Below are 20,000 nucleotides of genomic sequence, written 5' to 3'. Positions count from 1 at the left end.
TCGCCCAGCCCTAATATATATATATATATATATATATGTGTATATATATATGTATGTATGTATGTATGTATGTATATATATATATATACACACACACAACTAGTGAAAGCATAGTAGTACAAATATACATGAATATATAGATTTAACTATACAGAAGTGATTAGAGACAAAGTGACAGTGGTGGTACACTTAAATAATATATATTGTGATTAATGAAACTTCATGTCCTGTCTGTACTAAAAAGGCAACATGAAATACATATAGTGTATAATGTACTCAGTACAACATATTTACATAACATACTATAACGTTCATGAAGAGTGTTTTACATGTTTAAGTCACGTAAGAGGAAGAAATACACACGGGTGTGAAGATACCTAATGAGAGAACACTGCTGTGGGTGTGTTGTTGTGTGCAGGTACCTTAATGGTTTATTCTTGAATTACAAACGCACTTTAAGTTCCTCCTCACTGTTTTTAGGAACTGTGACGCCATATAGAAGATCACATGTCTTCATGTTTTAACACAACTACGGTAACTGATGGTTTATAGGTGAATGAAACGACTCCTTCCTACCGACAGACATTTAACGTTTCTTCAGTTGAACAAACCTCCAGGTTACTTGTATGAATCTTGTATTTAACTGTGTGTGTGTGTGTGTGTTCAGTGAGACTGCCTGAGCTGTAAGATGTCGACGGTGCTGTTTGCCTCCGTGGTTCGGGTCGGAGACGGCCTCCCTCTCTCTGCGTCCACGGACTATGAGCAGGACAAAGAGCTGCAGGACACCAAGAGACACCTCAAGGGTCTCTCCAAGAAGCTGGGACAGTTCCCCGACCGCTGCACGCTGAAGACCGGACCCTACAACGTCAAGTAGGTCACATGGGACCTTATGTTTAATACTCATAATGTTTGGTCATTTTAAAAAGGCTCTTTAATTTCTACACACTTTGATCTGACAGACGTGATGAAGAAAGTATAGTTATGAGTCTGTCTCTCTGTCTGTCTGTGCTCAGCGTATCAGTTAACACTGCAGGGCCTCAAAGATAGACGAGCTGCATGTGAATGTGTTAAATTATCTGTGAACGTGTGAATTTTAGGCACAAATATGCTGAAATGTTTCAGAATCAGAAATGTGTATTGTGTTGTTTTTAATCTGCTCTGTTTTCATCTTGGTGACCTAATAACAGTTTCACGAGTGCGCTGGGTGTTGGATATCTGATGGTTTGCACCTCTAACTACCCGAACGTTCTGGCCTTCTGCTTCCTGGATGAGCTGCAGAAAGAGTTCATCGTCACTTACGACCCCAAACGCATCGGGAGCGCCGTGAGGCCGTACTCCTTTATCGAATTTGGTGAGCAATGACACAGTTTAACGTTAACCATCACAGTGTAAATAAAGTTTATCGTTAACCATCACAGTGTAAATAAAGTTTATCGTTAACCATCACAGTGTTAATAAAGTTTATCGTTAACCATCACAGTGTTAATAAAGTTTATCGTTAACCATCACAGTGTTAATAAAGTTTAACGTTAACCATCAGAGTGTAAATAAAGTTTATCGTTAACCATCAGAGTGTTAATAAAGTTTATCGTTAACCATCACAGTGTTAATAAAGTTTAACATTAACCATCACAGTGTAAATAAAGTTTATCGTTAACCATCACAGTGTAAATAAAGTTTATCGTTAACCATCACAGTGTTAATAAAGTTTAACGTTAACCATCAGAGTGTAAATAAAGTTTATCGTTAACCATCAGAGTGTTAATAAAGTTTATCGTTAACCATCACAGTGTTAATAAAGTTTATCGTTAACCATCAGAGTGTTAATAAAGTTTATCGTTAACCATCACAGTGTTAATAAAGTTTATCGTTAACCATCACAGTGTTAATAAAGTTTATCGTTAACCATCACAGTGTAAATAAAGTTTATCGTTAACCATCACAGTGTAAATAAAGTTTAACGTTAACCATCAGAGTGTTAATAAAGTTTATCGTTAACCATCAGAGTGTTAATAAAGTTTATCGTTAACCATCAGAGTGTAAATAAAGTTTATCGTTAACCATCAGAGTGTAAATAAAGTTTATCGTTAACCATCACAGTGTAAATAAAGTTTATCGTTAACCATCACAGTGTAAATAAAGTTTATCGTTAACCATCACAGTGTTAATAAAGTTTAACGTTAACCATCAGAGTGTAAATAAAGTTTATCGTTAACCATCAGAGTGTTAATAAAGTTTATCGTTAACCATCACAGTGTTAATAAAGTTTATCGTTAACCATCAGAGTGTTAATAAAGTTTATCGTTAACCATCACAGTGTTAATAAAGTTTATCGTTAACCATCACAGTGTTAATAAAGTTTATCGTTAACCATCACAGTGTAAATAAAGTTTATCGTTAACCATCACAGTGTAAATAAAGTTTAACGTTAACCATCAGAGTGTTAATAAAGTTTATCGTTAACCATCAGAGTGTAAATAAAGTTTATCGTTAACCATCAGAGTGTAAATAAAGTTTATCGTTAACCATCAGAGTGTAAATAAAGTTTATCGTTAACCATCACAGTGTAAATAAAGTTTATCGTTAACCATCACAGTGTTAATAAAGTTTAACGTTAACCATCAGAGTGTAAATAAAGTTTATCGTTAACCATCACAGTGTAAATAAAGTTTATCGTTAACCATCACAGTGTAAATAAAGTTTATCGTTAACCATCACAGTGTTAATAAAGTTTAACGTTAACCATCAGAGTGTAAATAAAGTTTATCGTTAACCATCAGAGTGTTAATAAAGTTTATCGTTAACCATCACAGTGTTAATAAAGTTTATCGTTAACCATCAGAGTGTTAATAAAGTTTATCGTTAACCATCACAGTGTTAATAAAGTTTATCGTTAACCATCACAGTGTAAATAAAGTTTATCGTTAACCATCACAGTGTTAATAAAGTTTAACGTTAACCATCAGAGTGTAAATAAAGTTTATCGTTAACCATCAGAGTGTTAATAAAGTTTATCGTTAACCATCACAGTGTTAATAAAGTTTATCGTTAACCATCAGAGTGTTAATAAAGTTTAACATTAACCATCACAGTGTAAATAAAGTTTATCGTTAACCATCACAGTGTAAATAAAGTTTATCGTTAACCATCACAGTGTTAATAAAGTTTAACGTTAACCATCAGAGTGTAAATAAAGTTTATCGTTAACCATCAGAGTGTTAATAAAGTTTATCGTTAACCATCACAGTGTTAATAAAGTTTATCTTTAACCATCAGAGTGTTAATAAAGTTTATCGTTAACCATCACAGTGTTAATAAAGTTTATCGTTAACCATCACAGTGTAAATAAAGTTTATCGTTAACCATCACAGTGTAAATAAAGTTTAACGTTAACCATCAGAGTGTTAATAAAGTTTATCGTTAACCATCAGAGTGTAAATAAAGTTTATCGTTAACCATCAGAGTGTAAATAAAGTTTATCGTTAACCATCTGTTGTTGACTTCCATCCATCAGACACCTTCATCCAGAAGACCAAGCAGCGCTACAACAGCCCTCGCTCTCTGTCCACAAAGATCAACCTGGCTGACATGCAGACGGAGATCAGGCTGCGACCGCCGTACCAGCTGTCTGCTGAGGACCTGCAGGCCGTCAACGGGTTCTCAGCGCGCACCGCCTCCAAGTACAAGAACATCGGTACGAGCTGACGCACACATTTATCTACATATAAATATACTGAGCAAGATAAACTCTTGCCGTGTGATATAGGTCTACAAACTAATTCCAATCGTTCAAGTGTAATTCAAATGTTCCATGATGCACTGCAGCACAGAAACAGGTCGTAGAAGATAAACATCACCTGATGAAAAATGCAAGGTGATGAGTTCTGGTTCAGTTCTGCACCTTTTTAAACAACATGGAAGAGTCTGAGGTCTGATGTGAACCGTCTGAAGCCCAATAACAAGTATTGTTCCTGTTCTGGTGTAGTACAGGAACAATACTTGTTATTGTACACTCAATACTTTTACTAAAACACAGTGAGTCCACAGTGAGTTCCTGTTCTGGTGGAGTAGAGGATACTTTAATAGTCACATGACACAAAAACAAACAAAGGAAAAAGGTTTTATTTGTAGAAAGCGGCTGCTGTTTAAAATACTATCATCACATTTAGACTTTTAGACTGAAAACGGTAGAAAGTGCCAGCGGTCCTGTACGGCTGCTCCGTGTTTCAGCCTCCAGACATCTCTCGTACGCTCCGTCGCTCCTCAGCCGACCCGAGCTCAGCGATGCCGCCTCGTTCTGCCCCCCCCTCGCCCTCGCCAGTCTGGTTTTTCTCCGAACATAAATCACTTTGTCCCGAGGGATGAAGAATATGCTCATCTGATAACAGCGACGCGTCGTTTCTACCGTGTCAGAATGTTCATGAAGTCGGAGGATTCAGGGTTAGCTGAGGATGTAACCTCGTCTCCTTTCCTTCCTCCAGCTCCCTCCCAGATGTTGGAGCCGGTGACTCTCTCGGGCATCGTGTCCTGTGTCCTCAGCGTCCTGTGTGGAGGCCTCAACCTGCTGAGAGGAGTCCACGCTATAGAGAGCATCCTGCAGGTGAGATGAGGCCGCGTCACACTTTATTACACGGTTTGTCGTCGTGCGACAGGTTTGCACAACGACATTTAGATCGACGTCCCAATTGACTTGTGCCTCTCTTCTCAGACGGCAATGATACAAATGATAAAAGACTCGATCAAGGTTTTAGTTCAGCGGACCAGACCGCTCTGTTCGACACTGAGCATGTGAGACGTATGAAGACCGTGAAGTGCTCTCACGAGTAAATAGCATTCCAACATGAATACGGAATGTGAGAGAACCGATGTACTTTGAAGAGTAGTCCTGCGTCACGTAGTGGTGTTCACCGGGAGATTCACTGACTCCACCTCCGTCTCCTTCCTGCTTCCCTTTGACTTAATTGTGGAAACATTATCCCACATTGTAATGATCGTCACAACCCATGAACCTGTTTCCAAACCAGATTTAAATAGTCCTTAACCTGGATGAGTTTCAGTCTGCGTCATGCCGTGCGTTTGCTTCACATTCTGTTAAACTCGATGAAAAGATGACGTTCCTTTTCTTGTCATGTTGGTTTTCGGACGACTAAACTAAACCTCCTCCTCCTCCTGTCTGCAGAACGACGACGAAGACTTTAATTACGTGATTGCCTTCTTCCTGGGCACGGCGGCCTGTCTGTATCAGGTAAGTGATGCTCTGCAGTGAGAGCGGCTCGTCTCTGGCTGACGAACAGCTCCACTAACATCAGCAGAAAGACCGCCGCTTCCTTCTCTAACGCGTCTCCAATCAGCTGCTGAATCCACCGATGAACTGATATCAGACGGGCTTCTTGTTGAGACTTATTGCCTCATGAAGGACGTTAATGATGGAAACATGTCAACAGGGCAAGGTTCACGTTGACCATGACTCATCCAGTGTTTCACATCACCGACAGTCCAGTTAGTGCTGTTATAGCTTCATAATGAACCGTCTCACGTGTTAAAGCTGCATTCTCTCTAGTGTCCACCAGGGGGCGACTCCTCTGGTTGAATAGAAGTCTATAGAAAATGACTCTACTTCTCTCTTGATTTATTCCCTCAGTAAACATTGTAAACATGAGTTTATGTCTCAATCTCTAGTTTCAAGTCTTCTTCAATACAGCATGATGTTCATTTAGTACATTATGCTCCATTTAGAGTCACACAGACCATAAAGCAGGGGATGCTTTAGGGCGGGGCTACACGCTGATTGACAGGTCTCTACCAGAGACGTACACGGCGTCTCTACGTCACTCCTCCTCAGTCCAGATGTGGTCACTTCCTGTTCACCGGTTGATAAAATAACCAAGATGGTGACTGACAAAATGCCGAACTCGAGTCCACATAAGTCTTAAATACAGTCTCTGATCCTCAGCGTGAGCATTAACTGCGTCACTCGAGGACACTTTGACATGTGGACCGTGGGAGTCGGGGATCAAACCACCGACCTCTTGATTAAAGGACGCCCGCTCTGCCCACGAGCAGCATCTACACAACCAATGTGTGTTTAATCAAACAGTTTAAGAGAGCACACCGTCGTTCATCGAGCCTCTCGGCTCTGCTCTCACGGTGCATTCACTTTAAAATCTCGCTCACAAATTGTGCGGCGCTGTGTTTCTTCCTGTTTCCTGTCGCTGTGCTGTCATCGCTCTGTGTTCTTTCAGTGCTACCTGTTCGCCTACTTCTCCGTGTGGAGGAACAGTAAGTCGTTCCTGGCCTTGGCGCTCATCTGTCTGTCCAACATGTATCTGTACGAGCTGAGGAACGCGTGGCAGATCCTCTTCCACGTGGCGGTGGGAGCCTTCATGACGCTGCAGATCAAACTGAGGCAGCCGCTGGGCAAAGCGCCCGACTACAACGTCTGACGAGGAACCTTTTCATTTCAAATAGCCGGAGGACACGGCGGGCCGTCGGCCTCCGTGTTGTGGAGACGCGGCGGAGAGACGGCACTGAGGACGCACACTGAACCTCAACCGAAAAGCACCAGTGGACACATCTCAGTGTGGACTTCTGTGGATCTTATTGGATCCATTTGGGACGTTTTATCCCCCCCCCCCCCCCCCTGTTCTAGTGCAGCCATAGTTTATGTCACGAGTCCTGCATGTGTCCAGTTCTTTGCAGAAACCCGTCCTCATCCTGCAGACTGTTGATCAGGAGCATCAAACAGTTTCAACTGATTGCAGCTTTGGACTCGACACATACTCAACTCATCTCCATTTTATTCACTGTAGACGACTTAGAATATTACTTTTTGGCGAGATGAACATAAAAAGACTGAAATACTGGACGTTCATTCACATTTTTCTTGCCCTTTTTTTGTGTTTCATGCACTTTTTTGCACATGTGCTCGTGTGGACCTGGACCCGGTGCAGGACTCTGGTTCAGGTCTCGGTTTATAAACTATGCAACGCTGCCCTCATTTACCACCTACTTCATTTTGCAGATCATTTTCTAAGACGATTAATTCATTTACTGACGTGTGATGGATGAAACTCTTGATGTATCATTTTGATGAGTTGTTTCTTGATTGTTCCGTCATATCTATATTTTAGCAGACTGAGGTCGGTCGTCACAGAGTAACTCCTGCTGCAGGATTCACACCGACACCCTCCCTGTGCTGCAGGGCTGTTCAATCATTGGGCAGATTTGAGATTTCCTGCAAACATTCCCAACAAACACGATGAATCGACTGGAGGAGCAGTGAGTCATCGCGTTGTTCATGAGCAGCTCGACACTTGTTCAGTAGACGTGGCGTCGCTTCATGTAATTCATGCTGTGGGCTCTCTGAGCAGCACCACGCTTCCATGACCTCGCCATGACCTCACCATGACCTCACCATGACCTCACCATGACCTCACCATGACCTCACCATGACCTCACAACCTAAACCAGAACTCAGACGGTTTGTGTTCACGCCTACAGGAACGGTGAGTTACGGCTTCATCCAAGTCTGACGTGAACGAGGTCGTTCCCAGGAGGAGCTGCTGGAGACCTTCATGTGTACTGTTGTGCTTTTACTGTTTCACATGTAGATGTTTGGTATCAGGTCAGATGACGATGTGAAGTGTTTTGATCTAAAGCGTTGATTCATCTCTTCAGTGCTCTGCACACATCTCGGCTCTTGTTTCTTTATTCTCTTGTTAAAGACCATTAAAGACTTCTCGATACTACCTGTTCTCTAACGTCGTGTTTCTATTGTATCGGAGCTTCATTCTATTCTAACGTCGTGTTGCTATTCTATCGGAGCTTCATTCTATTCTAACGTCGTGTTGCTATTCTATCGGAGCTTCATTCTATTCTAACGTGTTTCTATTCTATCGGCGCTTCATTCTATTCTAACGTCGTGTTTCTATTCTATCGGCGCTTCATTCTATTCTAACGTCGTGTTTCTATTCTATCGGCGCTTCATTCTATTCTAACGTCGTGTTTCTATTCTATCGGAGCTTCATTCTATTCTAACGTTGTGTTTCTATTCTATCGGCGCTTCATTCTATTCTAACGTCGTGTTTCTATTCTATCGGAGCTTCATTCTATTCTAACGTTGTGTTTCTATTCTATCGGCGCTTCATTCTATTCTAACGTCGTGTTTCTATTCTATCGGAGCTTCATTCTATTCTAACGTCGTGTTTCTATTCTATCGGCGCTTCATTCTATTCTAACGTCGTGTTTCTATTCTATCGGAGCTTCATTCTGTTCTCTAACGTCGTGTTTCTATTCTATCGGCGCTTCATTCTATTCTAACGTCGTGTTTCTATTCTGTCGGAGCTTCATTCTATTCTAACGTTGTGTTTCTATTCTATCGGCGCTTCATTCTATTCTAACGTCGTGTTTCTATTCTATCGGAGCTTCATTCTATTCTAACGTCGTGTTTCTATTGTATCGGAGCTTCATTCTATTCTAACGTCGTGTTTCTATTGTATCGGAGCTTCATTCTGTTCTCTAATGTCGTGTTTCTATTGTATTGGAGCTTCATTCTGTTCTCTAACGTTGTGTTTCTATTCTATCGGAGCTTCATTCTGTTCTCTAACGTCGTGTTTCTATTGTATCGGAGCTTCATTCTGTTCTCTAATGTCGTTTCTATTCTATTGGAGCTTCATTCTATTCTAACGTCGTGTTTCTATTCTATCGGAGCTTCATTCTGTTCTCTAACATCGTGTTTCTATTCTATCGGAGCTTCATTCTATTCTAACGTCGTGTTTCTATTGTATCGGAGCTTCATTCTATTCTAACGTCGTGTTTCTATTCTATCGGAGCTTCATTCTATTCTAACGTCGTGTTTCTATTGTATCGGCGCTTCATTCTATTCTAACGTCGTGTTTCTATTGTATCGGAGCTTCATTCTATTCTAACGTTGTGTTTCTATTCTATCGGAGCTTCATTCTATTCTAACGTTGTGTTTCTATTCTATCGGCGCGTCATTCTATTCTAACGTCGTGTTTCTATTCTATCGGAGCTTCATTCTATTCTAACGTTGTGTTTCTATTCTATCGGAGCTTCATTCTATTCTAACGTTGTGTTTCTATTCTATCGGAGCTTCATTCTATTCTAACGTCGTGTTTCTATTCTATCGGAGCTTCATTCTATTCTAACGTTGTGTTTCTATTCTATCGGAGCTTCATTCTATTCTAACGTCGTGTTTCTATTCTATCGGAGCTTCATTCTATTCTAACGTTGTGTTTCTATTCTATCGGAGCTTCATTCTATTCTAACGTCGTGTTTCTATTGTATCGGAGCTTCATTCTATTCTAACGTTGTGTTTCTATTCTATCGGAGCTTCATTCTATTCTAACGTTGTGTTTCTATTCTATCGGCGCGTCATTCTATTCTAACGTCGTGTTTCTATTCTATCGGAGCTTCATTCTATTCTAACGTCGTGTTTCTATTCTATCGGAGCTTCATTCTATTCTAACGTTGTGTTTCTATTCTATCGGAGCTTCATTCTATTCTAACGTCGTGTTTCTATTGTATCGGAGCTTCATTCTATTCTAACGTTGTGTTTCTATTCTATCGGAGCTTCATTCTATTCTAACGTTGTGTTTCTATTCTATCGGCGCGTCATTCTATTCTAACGTCGTGTTTCTATTCTATCGGAGCTTCATTCTATTCTAACGTCGTGTTTCTATTCTATCGGAGCTTCATTCTATTCTAACGTCGTGTTTCTATTCTATCGGAGCTTCATTCTATTCTAACGTCGTGTTTCTATTCTGTCGGAGCTTCATTCTGTTCTAACGTGTTTCTATTCTATCGGAGCTTCATTCTATTCTGACGTCGTGTTTCTATTCTGTCGGAGCTTCATTCTGTTCTAACGTGTTTCTATTCTATCGGAGCTTCATTCTATTCTAACGTCGTGTTTCTATTCTATCGGAGCTTCATTCTATTCTAACGTTGTGTTTCTATTCTATCGGAGCTTCATTCTATTCTAACGTTGTGTTTCTATTCTATCGGAGCTTCATTCTATTCTAACGTCGTGTTTCTATTCTATCGGAGCTTCATTCTATTCTAACGTTGTGTTTCTATTCTATCGGAGCTTCATTCTATTCTAACGTCGTGTTTCTATTCTATCGGAGCTTCATTCTATTCTAACGTCGTGTTTCTATTCTATCGGAGCTTCATTCTATTCTAACGGCGTGTTTCTATTCTATCGGAGCTTCATTCTATTCTAACGTTGTGTTTCTATTCTATCGGAGCTTCATTCTATTCTAACGTCGTGTTTCTATTCTATCGGAGCTTCATTCTATTCTAACGTTGTGTTTCTATTCTATCGGAGCTTCATTCTATTCTAACGTCGTGTTTCTATTGTATCGGAGCTTCATTCTATTCTAACGTTGTGTTTCTATTCTATCGGAGCTTCATTCTATTCTAACGTTGTGTTTCTATTCTATCGGCGCGTCATTCTATTCTAACGTCGTGTTTCTATTCTATCGGAGCTTCATTCTATTCTAACGTCGTGTTTCTATTCTATCGGAGCTTCATTCTATTCTAACGTTGTGTTTCTATTCTATCGGAGCTTCATTCTATTCTAACGTCGTGTTTCTATTGTATCGGAGCTTCATTCTATTCTAACGTTGTGTTTCTATTCTATCGGAGCTTCATTCTATTCTAACGTTGTGTTTCTATTCTATCGGCGCGTCATTCTATTCTAACGTCGTGTTTCTATTCTATCGGAGCTTCATTCTATTCTAACGTCGTGTTTATATTCTATCGGAGCTTCATTCTATTCTAACGTCGTGTTTCTATTCTATCGGAGCTTCATTCTATTCTAACGTCGTGTTTCTATTCTGTCGGAGCTTCATTCTGTTCTAACGTGTTTCTATTCTATCGGAGCTTCATTCTATTCTGACGTCGTGTTTCTATTCTGTCGGAGCTTCATTCTGTTCTAACGTGTTTCTATTCTATCGGAGCTTCATTCTATTCTAACGTCGTGTTTCTATTCTATCGGAGCTTCATTCTATTCTAACGTTGTGTTTCTATTCTATCGGAGCTTCATTCTATTCTAACGTTGTGTTTCTATTCTATCGGAGCTTCATTCTATTCTAACGTCGTGTTTCTATTCTATCGGAGCTTCATTCTATTCTAACGTTGTGTTTCTATTCTATCGGAGCTTCATTCTATTCTAACGTCGTGTTTCTATTCTATCGGAGCTTCATTCTATTCTAACGTCGTGTTTCTATTCTATCGGAGCTTCATTCTATTCTAACGTCGTGTTTCTATTCTATCGGAGCTTCATTCTATTCTAACGTTGTGTTTCTATTCTATCGGAGCTTCATTCTATTCTAACGTCGTGTTTCTATTCTATCGGAGCTTCATTCTATTCTAACGTTGTGTTTCTATTCTATCGGAGCTTCATTCTATTCTAACGTCGTGTTTCTATTGTATCGGAGCTTCATTCTATTCTAACGTTGTGTTTCTATTCTATCGGAGCTTCATTCTATTCTAACGTTGTGTTTCTATTCTATCGGCGCGTCATTCTATTCTAACGTCGTGTTTCTATTCTATCGGAGCTTCATTCTATTCTAACGTCGTGTTTCTATTCTATCGGAGCTTCATTCTATTCTAACGTTGTGTTTCTATTCTATCGGAGCTTCATTCTATTCTAACGTCGTGTTTCTATTGTATCGGAGCTTCATTCTATTCTAACGTTGTGTTTCTATTCTATCGGAGCTTCATTCTATTCTAACGTTGTGTTTCTATTCTATCGGCGCGTCATTCTATTCTAACGTCGTGTTTCTATTCTATCGGAGCTTCATTCTATTCTAACGTCGTGTTTCTATTCTGTCGGAGCTTCATTCTATTCTAACGTCGTGTTTCTATTCTATCGGAGCTTCATTCTATTCTAACGTCGTGTTTCTATTCTGTCGGAGCTTCATTCTATTCTAACGTCGTGTTTCTATTCTGTCGGAGCTTCATTCTGTTCTAACGTGTTTCTATTCTATCGGAGCTTCATTCTATTCTGACGTCGTGTTTCTATTCTGTCGGAGCTTCATTCTGTTCTAACGTGTTTCTATTCTATCGGAGCTTCTTCACTGCATGTAACTCTTTTACTGTAGTTCAGATTGACGTTTCTCTCTCTGGAGCAACATCCTCATCCAGCTGAAGCACTTCTTCATTTCTGATTCATTTATATCCACGAGATGTTATTTGTCGGCGCCTCATTAGAAGAAACCAATTTCCTCCAGATGTCGATTTAATGGTGCAGCAATATATTTATATTTATATATATTTATTTATATATATATGTGTGTGTGTGTGTGTGTGTGTGTGTGTGTGTGTGTGTGTGTGTGTGTGTGTGTGTGTGTGTGTGTGTGTGTGTGTGTGTGTGTGTGTGTGTGTGTGTGTGTGTGTGTGTGTGTGTGTGTGTGTGTGGATGTTAATGACGAGCGGGAGCTGCAGGTTTAGTGTCGACTACTTGAAGCTTCAAAAAGGTCAAAATGATTTGGAGAGGATTTAGTTTTTGCTCATTTAAAAGTAGTTGAAACGCTGAAATGCAGATCACACGTCACATGTTCTCCATCAGCCATCTATCACCTGATTAATGTGCCGAGCAGCGATCTGACTTCTATATGGATAATAAAGCATTAATGGATGATGCAGCACTCGGGGCGCTCATCAGCAGATTAGCATGTAGCTTCCGTCTCTTCATCATGAATAAAGAGTGATGATGATGATGATGAAGGACCTGGTGTGTAAACCGAGTGGTGCAGAGCTGCTGCCACCTGTTGGTGAGACTCAGACATCTTCAGACATAAACATAAAGTATCTGACTGCAGAATAAACATTTCTCTGAATGATGATCAGATGATGTAAGGGCCCAAACTACCAGACTCCTCCCATTACCCTGCAGCTGGCCAATCAGAGCTCAAGCAGCAGCTCTGAGCTGTAATTATATCAATATTAAAATACTAATGTACATATTTGTTACGTCTAATTGTCTCTTTTCTATTGAGTTTTTGCTTTTTAATTGTAATTCTGTTTAAATGTAAACTAATGAAGCTCCTGATGTGTATCAAACACAGTGTTTGAGAAGCTTCAGCGTGACGGTTGAAGTGTTTTAATGACTAAACACAGAACCTTCATGTCAATACATTAGAACAGTCAGGTGACTTCATGTGAAACATCTCAGCACTTTATTTAACGGTACAAAAAGAAAGGAGCAGTGTTGGCATGACAACAGAAACAAACCATCGTATTCATCGTGAGCATCCGCTGGAATAAAAGCTTCACCTCTGACCCCAGGCTGCTCTCCAACCCTCTGACCTCGAATGGAACATGTCTGCACAACAGAGAGGAGCCGACGAGGAACCGGCTTCAATGAGTGATGGACGGCGAGCTGCGGTGAGTATATGGTTCCAGTAGTGACCACCAGAGTGGACCAGTGCAGCGAAGCAGAAAACATCTGGACTGAATGACGAGTTTCTATCTGCAGAACCATCAACGTTTAAAGGAGAATATGTATTATTTATCTATCTATCTATATATCTATCTCTATATCTATATCTATCTATATAGATATAGATATATATAATAAAACACCAAAATCATCAATGTATTGATCATTCTAACATGTTGCCTGTGTAGCAACTCTATATATCTTGTAATTTTTAAAAGCTATTATAACGCGTTTACTTAATTTGTTAAAATGATTTTCTTAATTCTGACTTTAAAGCATCAAATATAATTTATAAAGTGGAACGTTTAAAAAATGCTCTTTAATGTTTTAAATAGTTTTTTTCGGGATCCGGTTCATTTAAAAGTGTCCAAACTGAAGTCCAGCCCACAGAGCAGCAGCAGCAGCTCTGATTGGCCAGACTCCTGCCAATACTTTGCAGCTGGCCAATCAGAGCTCAAGCTGCAGCTCTGTGAGCTTTAATCATACAAACATATTACTATTTATTATTAAAATATTGATATATTTTTTTATGTCCGATTGTCTTTTTTATTATTTTCTATTTACACAAGAGTTTTGGGTTTTTAATTGTAATAATATTTAAACAATGTAAAACGATAATTATGGCACCTAATGTGTATTAAAGACATAAATAAATGCAGTTTGAGTTGAAGGTTTATGTCTCGAGGAACAAACCGATGACCTGGTGAGTAGAGAAGTGAAAACGTCGACGTGTTGACGAACAATACAAATCAAATATTGCTCGTCTTATCCTTCAAGCTTCGATCTCGATATCCTCGACATCCTGTCCAGATGTTTACTGACGACTGTTTTCTGTGATCAGCCGAGACAAACAGAGCCAGCTGTAGTGTAATAAACAAGACATGAACTCTGACGAGAGCGGCAGGTTGAAGACATGCTGAGAAACACTGAAGAAGAAAGAAAGAACATCGCTCGTCTGTCCACAGGATGAACATCTCCAGCGTTCAGTGCAGAGTTCACGTTAAAGGCCTCAGCGGAGATCGTTGGACATTCATTGGGTCGTACCATCTGATTGAGCAAGCGGGGGGGGGGGGGGTGCAGTCGCCTCGTCCTCTAGTCCGCCGTTCAAAGTGACGGAAATAATCAGAAAACGGTTTAACTTCCTGCAGATCTAAAAACCGCTCACTTCAAAGAAAGAGCGGGAAAAAAGGGGCGTTCAGGGGTTAAACGGTACGTTAGCTGTGATGCTACGCTAACACCAGACTTCTGACATCCCAACATGAGAGAGTGAGACGGTGCACATCTGAATACACATCGGTGCTGATAGATAGCTCTAATATATTAATGTACAAAATATAGAATCTGAAAATATGTGATCGGGTTCGTTTGGTGTTCTGAATGTCAAAATACAAAATGTCGAAGATTAGGAAAAAGCTCTTCTCTGACATCCCCTCTGTGTGTCTGCACGCTGACGATGCTGCGGTGTTCCTCCGAACGCGTCGGACCAGAAGCTCTTCTGTCAAAGACTCGTCTCTGAGGGACGTCCTCCACCGTCCGATCAGATGTGACACGAGGACGGAGCGGCGCCGCGGTGCTGGCTAGCTGCAGAGATCCAGGACCACGAGGACATGGACGGAAAGGTGTTTCCAACACACACACATTAAATCCAAACACATAAACGCCTTTACTCCAGCAGAGAGACGAACTCGTCCAGAACGGTCCTCCATTCAGGGACTGAGACTCACGTCTGTCTCTACGCTCTGGTTGGACATCTTTGGTCTCCGGTCCAGCTCGAGCTGGCCTCATAGTCTGAGCTCTGGAGAGGAAGCTCCTCGCCGTCCTCCATGTGGCCTCAGTTTAAAGGAGTCCGTCTCAGCCCCCCCCCCGGTGAGTCCGTCCCTCACTGAGCTGAGGTTAACTGCTGGAGGGTCCGCTGGTGAGGAAGTAAGTCATCATCTCTCCTTTTCCCTTGACTGTGACCAGCCCTCTGTACTCCAGCGTGTAGTTGTAGGAGCTCAGGACCTGGTACATGTCAGCGGTCACCTGAGGACGGAGGAAAGGAAACGATGCATCACATCTCTGTTCATCACCGGTTTGTCTTTTTTTAGCACTTTGAACTGCATTTAACTTTCAAAGAAGCTGCGTTTATATGATATATTAATATTATTTTCTAATATCAAACACACTTCAGTCCCCATCACAACTTCCTACACTTCATCACTTTCAGCATTTCAAACCTTTAAATGAAAGTTTGTTCACATCATGACATCACTGATGTGATCTTAATCAATAAACTAAGTGTTCCTTTAACACGCGGGTTCAATGACGCAATCAACCTTAAATATGAGTTTAACGTTGTTTCGTTGTGGTTGTACTCAAACAATGAACTAATAGAATCGAGTTACATGCAAAGTGTTTCATCGCTGCATTTGTTGTGAACAAAGCTGATCAACACTCGTACAGTGTGTCTGTTCAGCTGCATTAGAAGCTTGCTCTGTGTGTGTGTGTGTGTGTGTGTGTGTGTGTGTGTGTGTGTGTGTGTGTGTGTGTGTGTGTGTGTGTGTGTGTGTGTGTGTGTGTGTGTGTGTGTGTGTGTGTGTGTGTGTGTGTGTGTGTGTGAACTAAAGATCATCGTCCGTCTGCAGACCAGATCGCGGCGCTGAAGGCGTCTTCGCGCTGCGTCAGCGTCGTGTTCGGCAGTAATTGCTGCTCGTTGTGTCGTGAGATGAAATGAAACGGTTCCTTCTGTTCAAAGTAGCTTTGAAGTTATTCAACTTTAATGACTTCACATCTGATGGAGCAAAACCAATATGAACGCTTTTAATTAACGTTTTTCATTAAATCAAACAGACTTTTTTTTCTCCATCTCGCCGTCATCTTCAAGCTATTTTGGTAAAAAATGAGAAATTCATCTAATGTGCATAAGCTCTGCAGACTGCTGTAATGATTAACATCAATATTCACTTTTGTTAAACTCGGCCTCTGTGTAACAGAATCAATGACTACAAAGGATGTTTTGTTTGTTTACCATGTGGAGAGAAGTCGTCTTTAAAAGAACACAATAAAATATGTTTATCTCACTATTATTAAAAATATTGTAAAATGATCTATATGGCTGCAAACTTAAAAAAATGAATCTCTGCAATTTTTATTTAATTTTTTTAAATCGAGTAATTTGTTTGAGTAATTTGTTTTAAGGAAAACTCAGAATTCTCTGATTCCAGCTTCTGAAATGTGAATATTTTCCCGTTTCTTTACTCGAAGACATTTTACAGACAAAATCAATTAATGGAGGAAATAATCAACCAAGAATCAACAATGAAAATGATGATCTAATTCACTGATATTGACTTATATATATTGAGATATATATGTATATATGTATGTGTTTACAGCTCTTTATGAAGTGAAGTGACACTGAGAGGGAACATGAGCTTCACCTGGATCCTCTCCGGCACACCTGTGCTGTCCATGCGACTCGCCACGTTCACCGTGTTCCCCCAGATGTCGTACTGAGGCTTCCTGGCTCCGATCACACCGGCAACCACGGGGCCGATGTTGAGACCTGAGCAAGTAGAACAATTCACAAATAATACAAATAAACAGAAGTAGATGAAGTCAACAAACCAGCTGGAAACAGCTGAAACGTGACCGTTTATTCTACGAAACCTGGTCGATAACATAGTGTTCATTGTGTCCGGCTCCTTTAAAATCACCGATTTTCATCTTGAAGTTGTTGAAGGAGTGCTCGTTGATGTACTTCATCTGGTCCATCATCCTCATGGCGTAGTCCGCCAGCGCGCGGATGTGCGAGCGGCCGGCCTTGTCGTACGTGGAGTCGTTGAGGCCGGAGGCCGCCATGTAGGTGGAGCCGATGGTCTTGATCTTCTCCAGCTGGCGGAACTGGTCCTCACTGATGATCTGATGGTGGACCGAGAGCAAAGCGTTCAAGATCCATAAAAACAAACGTGTTCTAACGAATGCATATAGATTTCCTCTCCGTCTACGAGTAGCAACGAGCGTTTAAACAGAGACACAACTGAGCGATTCAACTCGAAGAGATCTGAACTTTCACAGCTATGAAACCTGCATTGAATCAATATATTTCATGTTAATATCATCAAACTGCAGAAAGGATACAAAAGCTGAAGAGACATTTTTCTCCGGAGTCGGTGGAGACCAAAGCAGAGATAAGAGAGAATGTTGAACTTAAAACTCTTCAGGTGGCAACAAACTGAAACAATGAACTGAACAAATGCATGTTCATATCGTTTATCATTACATATGTCTTCACACAACATTACAACTGTCTTAAAGTCTCTACTTTCACAGTCACTGTGAGTGAAGCAGCACCAGCTCCGTCCCCGTCTCACCTCGTCAAAGTCGGCGATGATCTCGTTGAGCAGCCGCAGACACTCCACGCCCTCGTTGTTGGCCTCCAGCTCCACGTAGAACTCTGAGAAGTTGCTGATGCTGGCGAACATGACCGCCACGCACTCGCACGACTGGTAGTACAGCTCGTCGTTGCGGCGCTCGCGCTGCAGGAAGTGGGCGGCGACGTCTTTGGGCAGGATGTTGTGGAGCAGACGGCGGTTGTAGGCCTGCAGCTCCTCCATCTCCTCCTTCTCCTCTGTGGCCTGTCGGGGTTCAATGCAGAAGCTCGTCTTTACTTTGGCAGTGAAATATATGAAGAGAGATGTTCGTGGTCCCCAGAGGATGAACCCTCATGACTCTTTATGTAGCGCCACCAGCAGGTCGATTATTCAGTTCAATATCTTGGCATCTACCTATATGTATACAATAATGATAATGAGATGCACTACAGCCGACACATAATAAACCTCTGAACCCGAATATCTTCAGAGTAACAACAGCACGATGTTCATTTAGTACATTATGGTCCATTTAGAGTCACACAGACCGTAAAGCAGGGGATGCTTTAGGGCGGGGCTACACGCTGATTGACAGGTCAACACCAGAGACGTATACGGCGTCTCTACGTCACTCCTCAGTCCATATAAGGTCACTTCCTGTTCACTGGCTGCAGGAAGCCACGCTGGCGCACACACTGACCTGCAGCTTCCAGAGGAAGTCGAGTCTGGCCGTGGACTCCACCTGCTGGGCGTGAAGGTAGAGCGCCAGCACGAAGACGGTGATGACCACCGGGGTCACGATCTTCAGAGGAACCTTAGAGTCCACCACACAGCTGGAGGTCAGCACACACACACACACACACATTAGGTTTTCCTGTATGAGTGTAAAGATGAGCTCTGCAGGAACACTGACACAAAGAACAAGCTGCTCTCTACATCTGAGCTCGTTAGCATCTGTTGCCAGCAGCTGATTAGCGTTAGCGTAGCGCCAGCACAGTGATAACGATGCTGTCAGCTTAATCACATGACAGAGGCGATGCCTCCGGTCTCTGTGGTGATGGACGTTTCAGTCTCACCTTGTTCCGTTCGTGCGCTCGCTGCAGAAGGGGAGGAACAGAGGAGAGCCAATCAGCTGTCAGAACATCTGCACACACACACACACAGCAGCGGTGACTCACCCGTCGTCGATGGCGTTGGCCGTCACCAGCAGGTCCTGGTTGTCGAAGAGGTTGACTTTGGGCACCTCCATGACGAGGACGTAGAGCAGCTCGATGAAGAGCATGAGGAAGAGTTTCCCGATGCTGCTGATCTGCAGGAAGACGGAGCAGGCCAGCAGACTGAGCAGCACGCAGGACGAGAAGTACTGCGGGACGGAGGCGGAGAGAAGGTTTAATGTCCGGTCGTCACGCTTTATGTTGTGTGATATCAACAGCAACATAAGCTCATCACACATCGCTGAACGAGCCAAACGTTAACATGTAAGCCTGACATCACTCACACAGAACCCCTCGTCTGCAGAAACATGAGTGACAGATGTATTTAATGAACTCATTAGTCACTGTGTGTGTGTGTGTGTGTGTGTGTGTGTGTGTGTGTTGAATAAAAAGCGTTGTTCTTGTCACATTATGCCACATGGTGAATTGAGTTAATAGTAAATATATAAGTCATGAAATACAGCTGTTATAAGTAAACGATGAACAGCGGATCAGCTGTGACGCGCCTCATGTTTAAATAACGCTGAGGCGACTGTTTCCTCGACTCCTCTTCCGAGGAAAGGAAAGGAGGAGGCAGCCTCCAGAGATCAGGGCACAGCTGTACCTCGGGGAGGCTGCACATGAGGGCGTCGTCTCCACGCGGGCTCAGCTGTGTGTCCAGGCTGTAGTTGAGGAAGTGGGCGTGGCATGCGTCGGGCAGACTGACGTTAAGCTCCGCCCTGATGCAGCTCCGCAGGTCCAGGCTGCTGCAGGTGAACTGCGGGAGGTGAAAGGTCAGGGAGGTTTTTATGGAACGTTGTTTTGGGAAATTTTGAAAATGGTCTCGATTGGTCTTTTGGGGAAATTCTGTCGAACTCACGATGTTGATGAAAGCAGAGAGAAAGACGAGGATGATGGTGAAGACGCCCACCAGGGTGCTGTTCAGTCTGGACTGGACGATCCTCTTAGAGAGAGTCTGCAGAGCGACGG

General features: G+C 41.9%; 2 protein-coding genes across 4 annotated transcripts in view; one reads left to right on the top strand and one right to left on the bottom strand.

Annotated features, from left to right (window-relative positions):
* The window catches only part of sec22a (SEC22 homolog A, vesicle trafficking protein), a 10,763-nt gene extending 3,015 nt beyond the window's left edge, over positions 1 to 7,748 (top strand). The window contains exons 2-7 of one of the 2 annotated variants that reach the window (XM_079276943.1): positions 668 to 870; positions 1,188 to 1,351; positions 3,515 to 3,694; positions 4,482 to 4,600; positions 5,180 to 5,245; positions 7,131 to 7,748. In XM_079276943.1, the coding sequence (XP_079133069.1) occupies positions 689 to 870; positions 1,188 to 1,351; positions 3,515 to 3,694; positions 4,482 to 4,600; positions 5,180 to 5,245; positions 7,131 to 7,262 (843 nt within the window). In that variant the 5' untranslated portion in view covers positions 668 to 688 and the 3' untranslated portion in view covers positions 7,263 to 7,748. Of the gene's footprint in view, positions 1 to 667; positions 871 to 1,187; positions 1,352 to 3,514; positions 3,695 to 4,481; positions 4,601 to 5,179; positions 5,246 to 6,242 lie in introns of both variants that reach the window. The other variant, XM_079276942.1, reaches the window with a different exon arrangement.
* A 5,466-nt stretch (positions 7,749 to 13,214) lies between these two features.
* Positions 13,215 to 20,000, bottom strand: part of adcy5 (adenylate cyclase 5) — a gene marked incomplete at its 5' end in the record, with an annotated part of 49,151 nt that continues 42,365 nt past the window's right edge. For both annotated transcript variants that reach the window (XM_079276939.1, XM_079276940.1), the window contains 9 exons: positions 13,215 to 15,487; positions 16,885 to 17,009; positions 17,161 to 17,365; positions 17,818 to 18,081; positions 18,518 to 18,650; positions 18,894 to 18,914; positions 18,996 to 19,180; positions 19,636 to 19,788; positions 19,891 to 20,000. The exon at positions 19,891 to 20,000 is cut by the window's right edge and continues 7 nt beyond it. In XM_079276939.1, the coding sequence (XP_079133065.1) occupies positions 15,359 to 15,487; positions 16,885 to 17,009; positions 17,161 to 17,365; positions 17,818 to 18,081; positions 18,518 to 18,650; positions 18,894 to 18,914; positions 18,996 to 19,180; positions 19,636 to 19,788; positions 19,891 to 20,000 (1,325 nt within the window). In that variant the 3' untranslated portion in view covers positions 13,215 to 15,358. The remainder of the gene's footprint in view (positions 15,488 to 16,884; positions 17,010 to 17,160; positions 17,366 to 17,817; positions 18,082 to 18,517; positions 18,651 to 18,893; positions 18,915 to 18,995; positions 19,181 to 19,635; positions 19,789 to 19,890) is intronic.

Source organism: Melanostigma gelatinosum (assembly GCF_949748355.1).
Source record: "Melanostigma gelatinosum genome assembly, chromosome: 10".
Classification (NCBI taxonomy): Eukaryota; Metazoa; Chordata; class Actinopteri; order Perciformes; family Zoarcidae; genus Melanostigma; species Melanostigma gelatinosum.
This window is presented reverse-complemented; position numbering and strand designations above follow the sequence as displayed.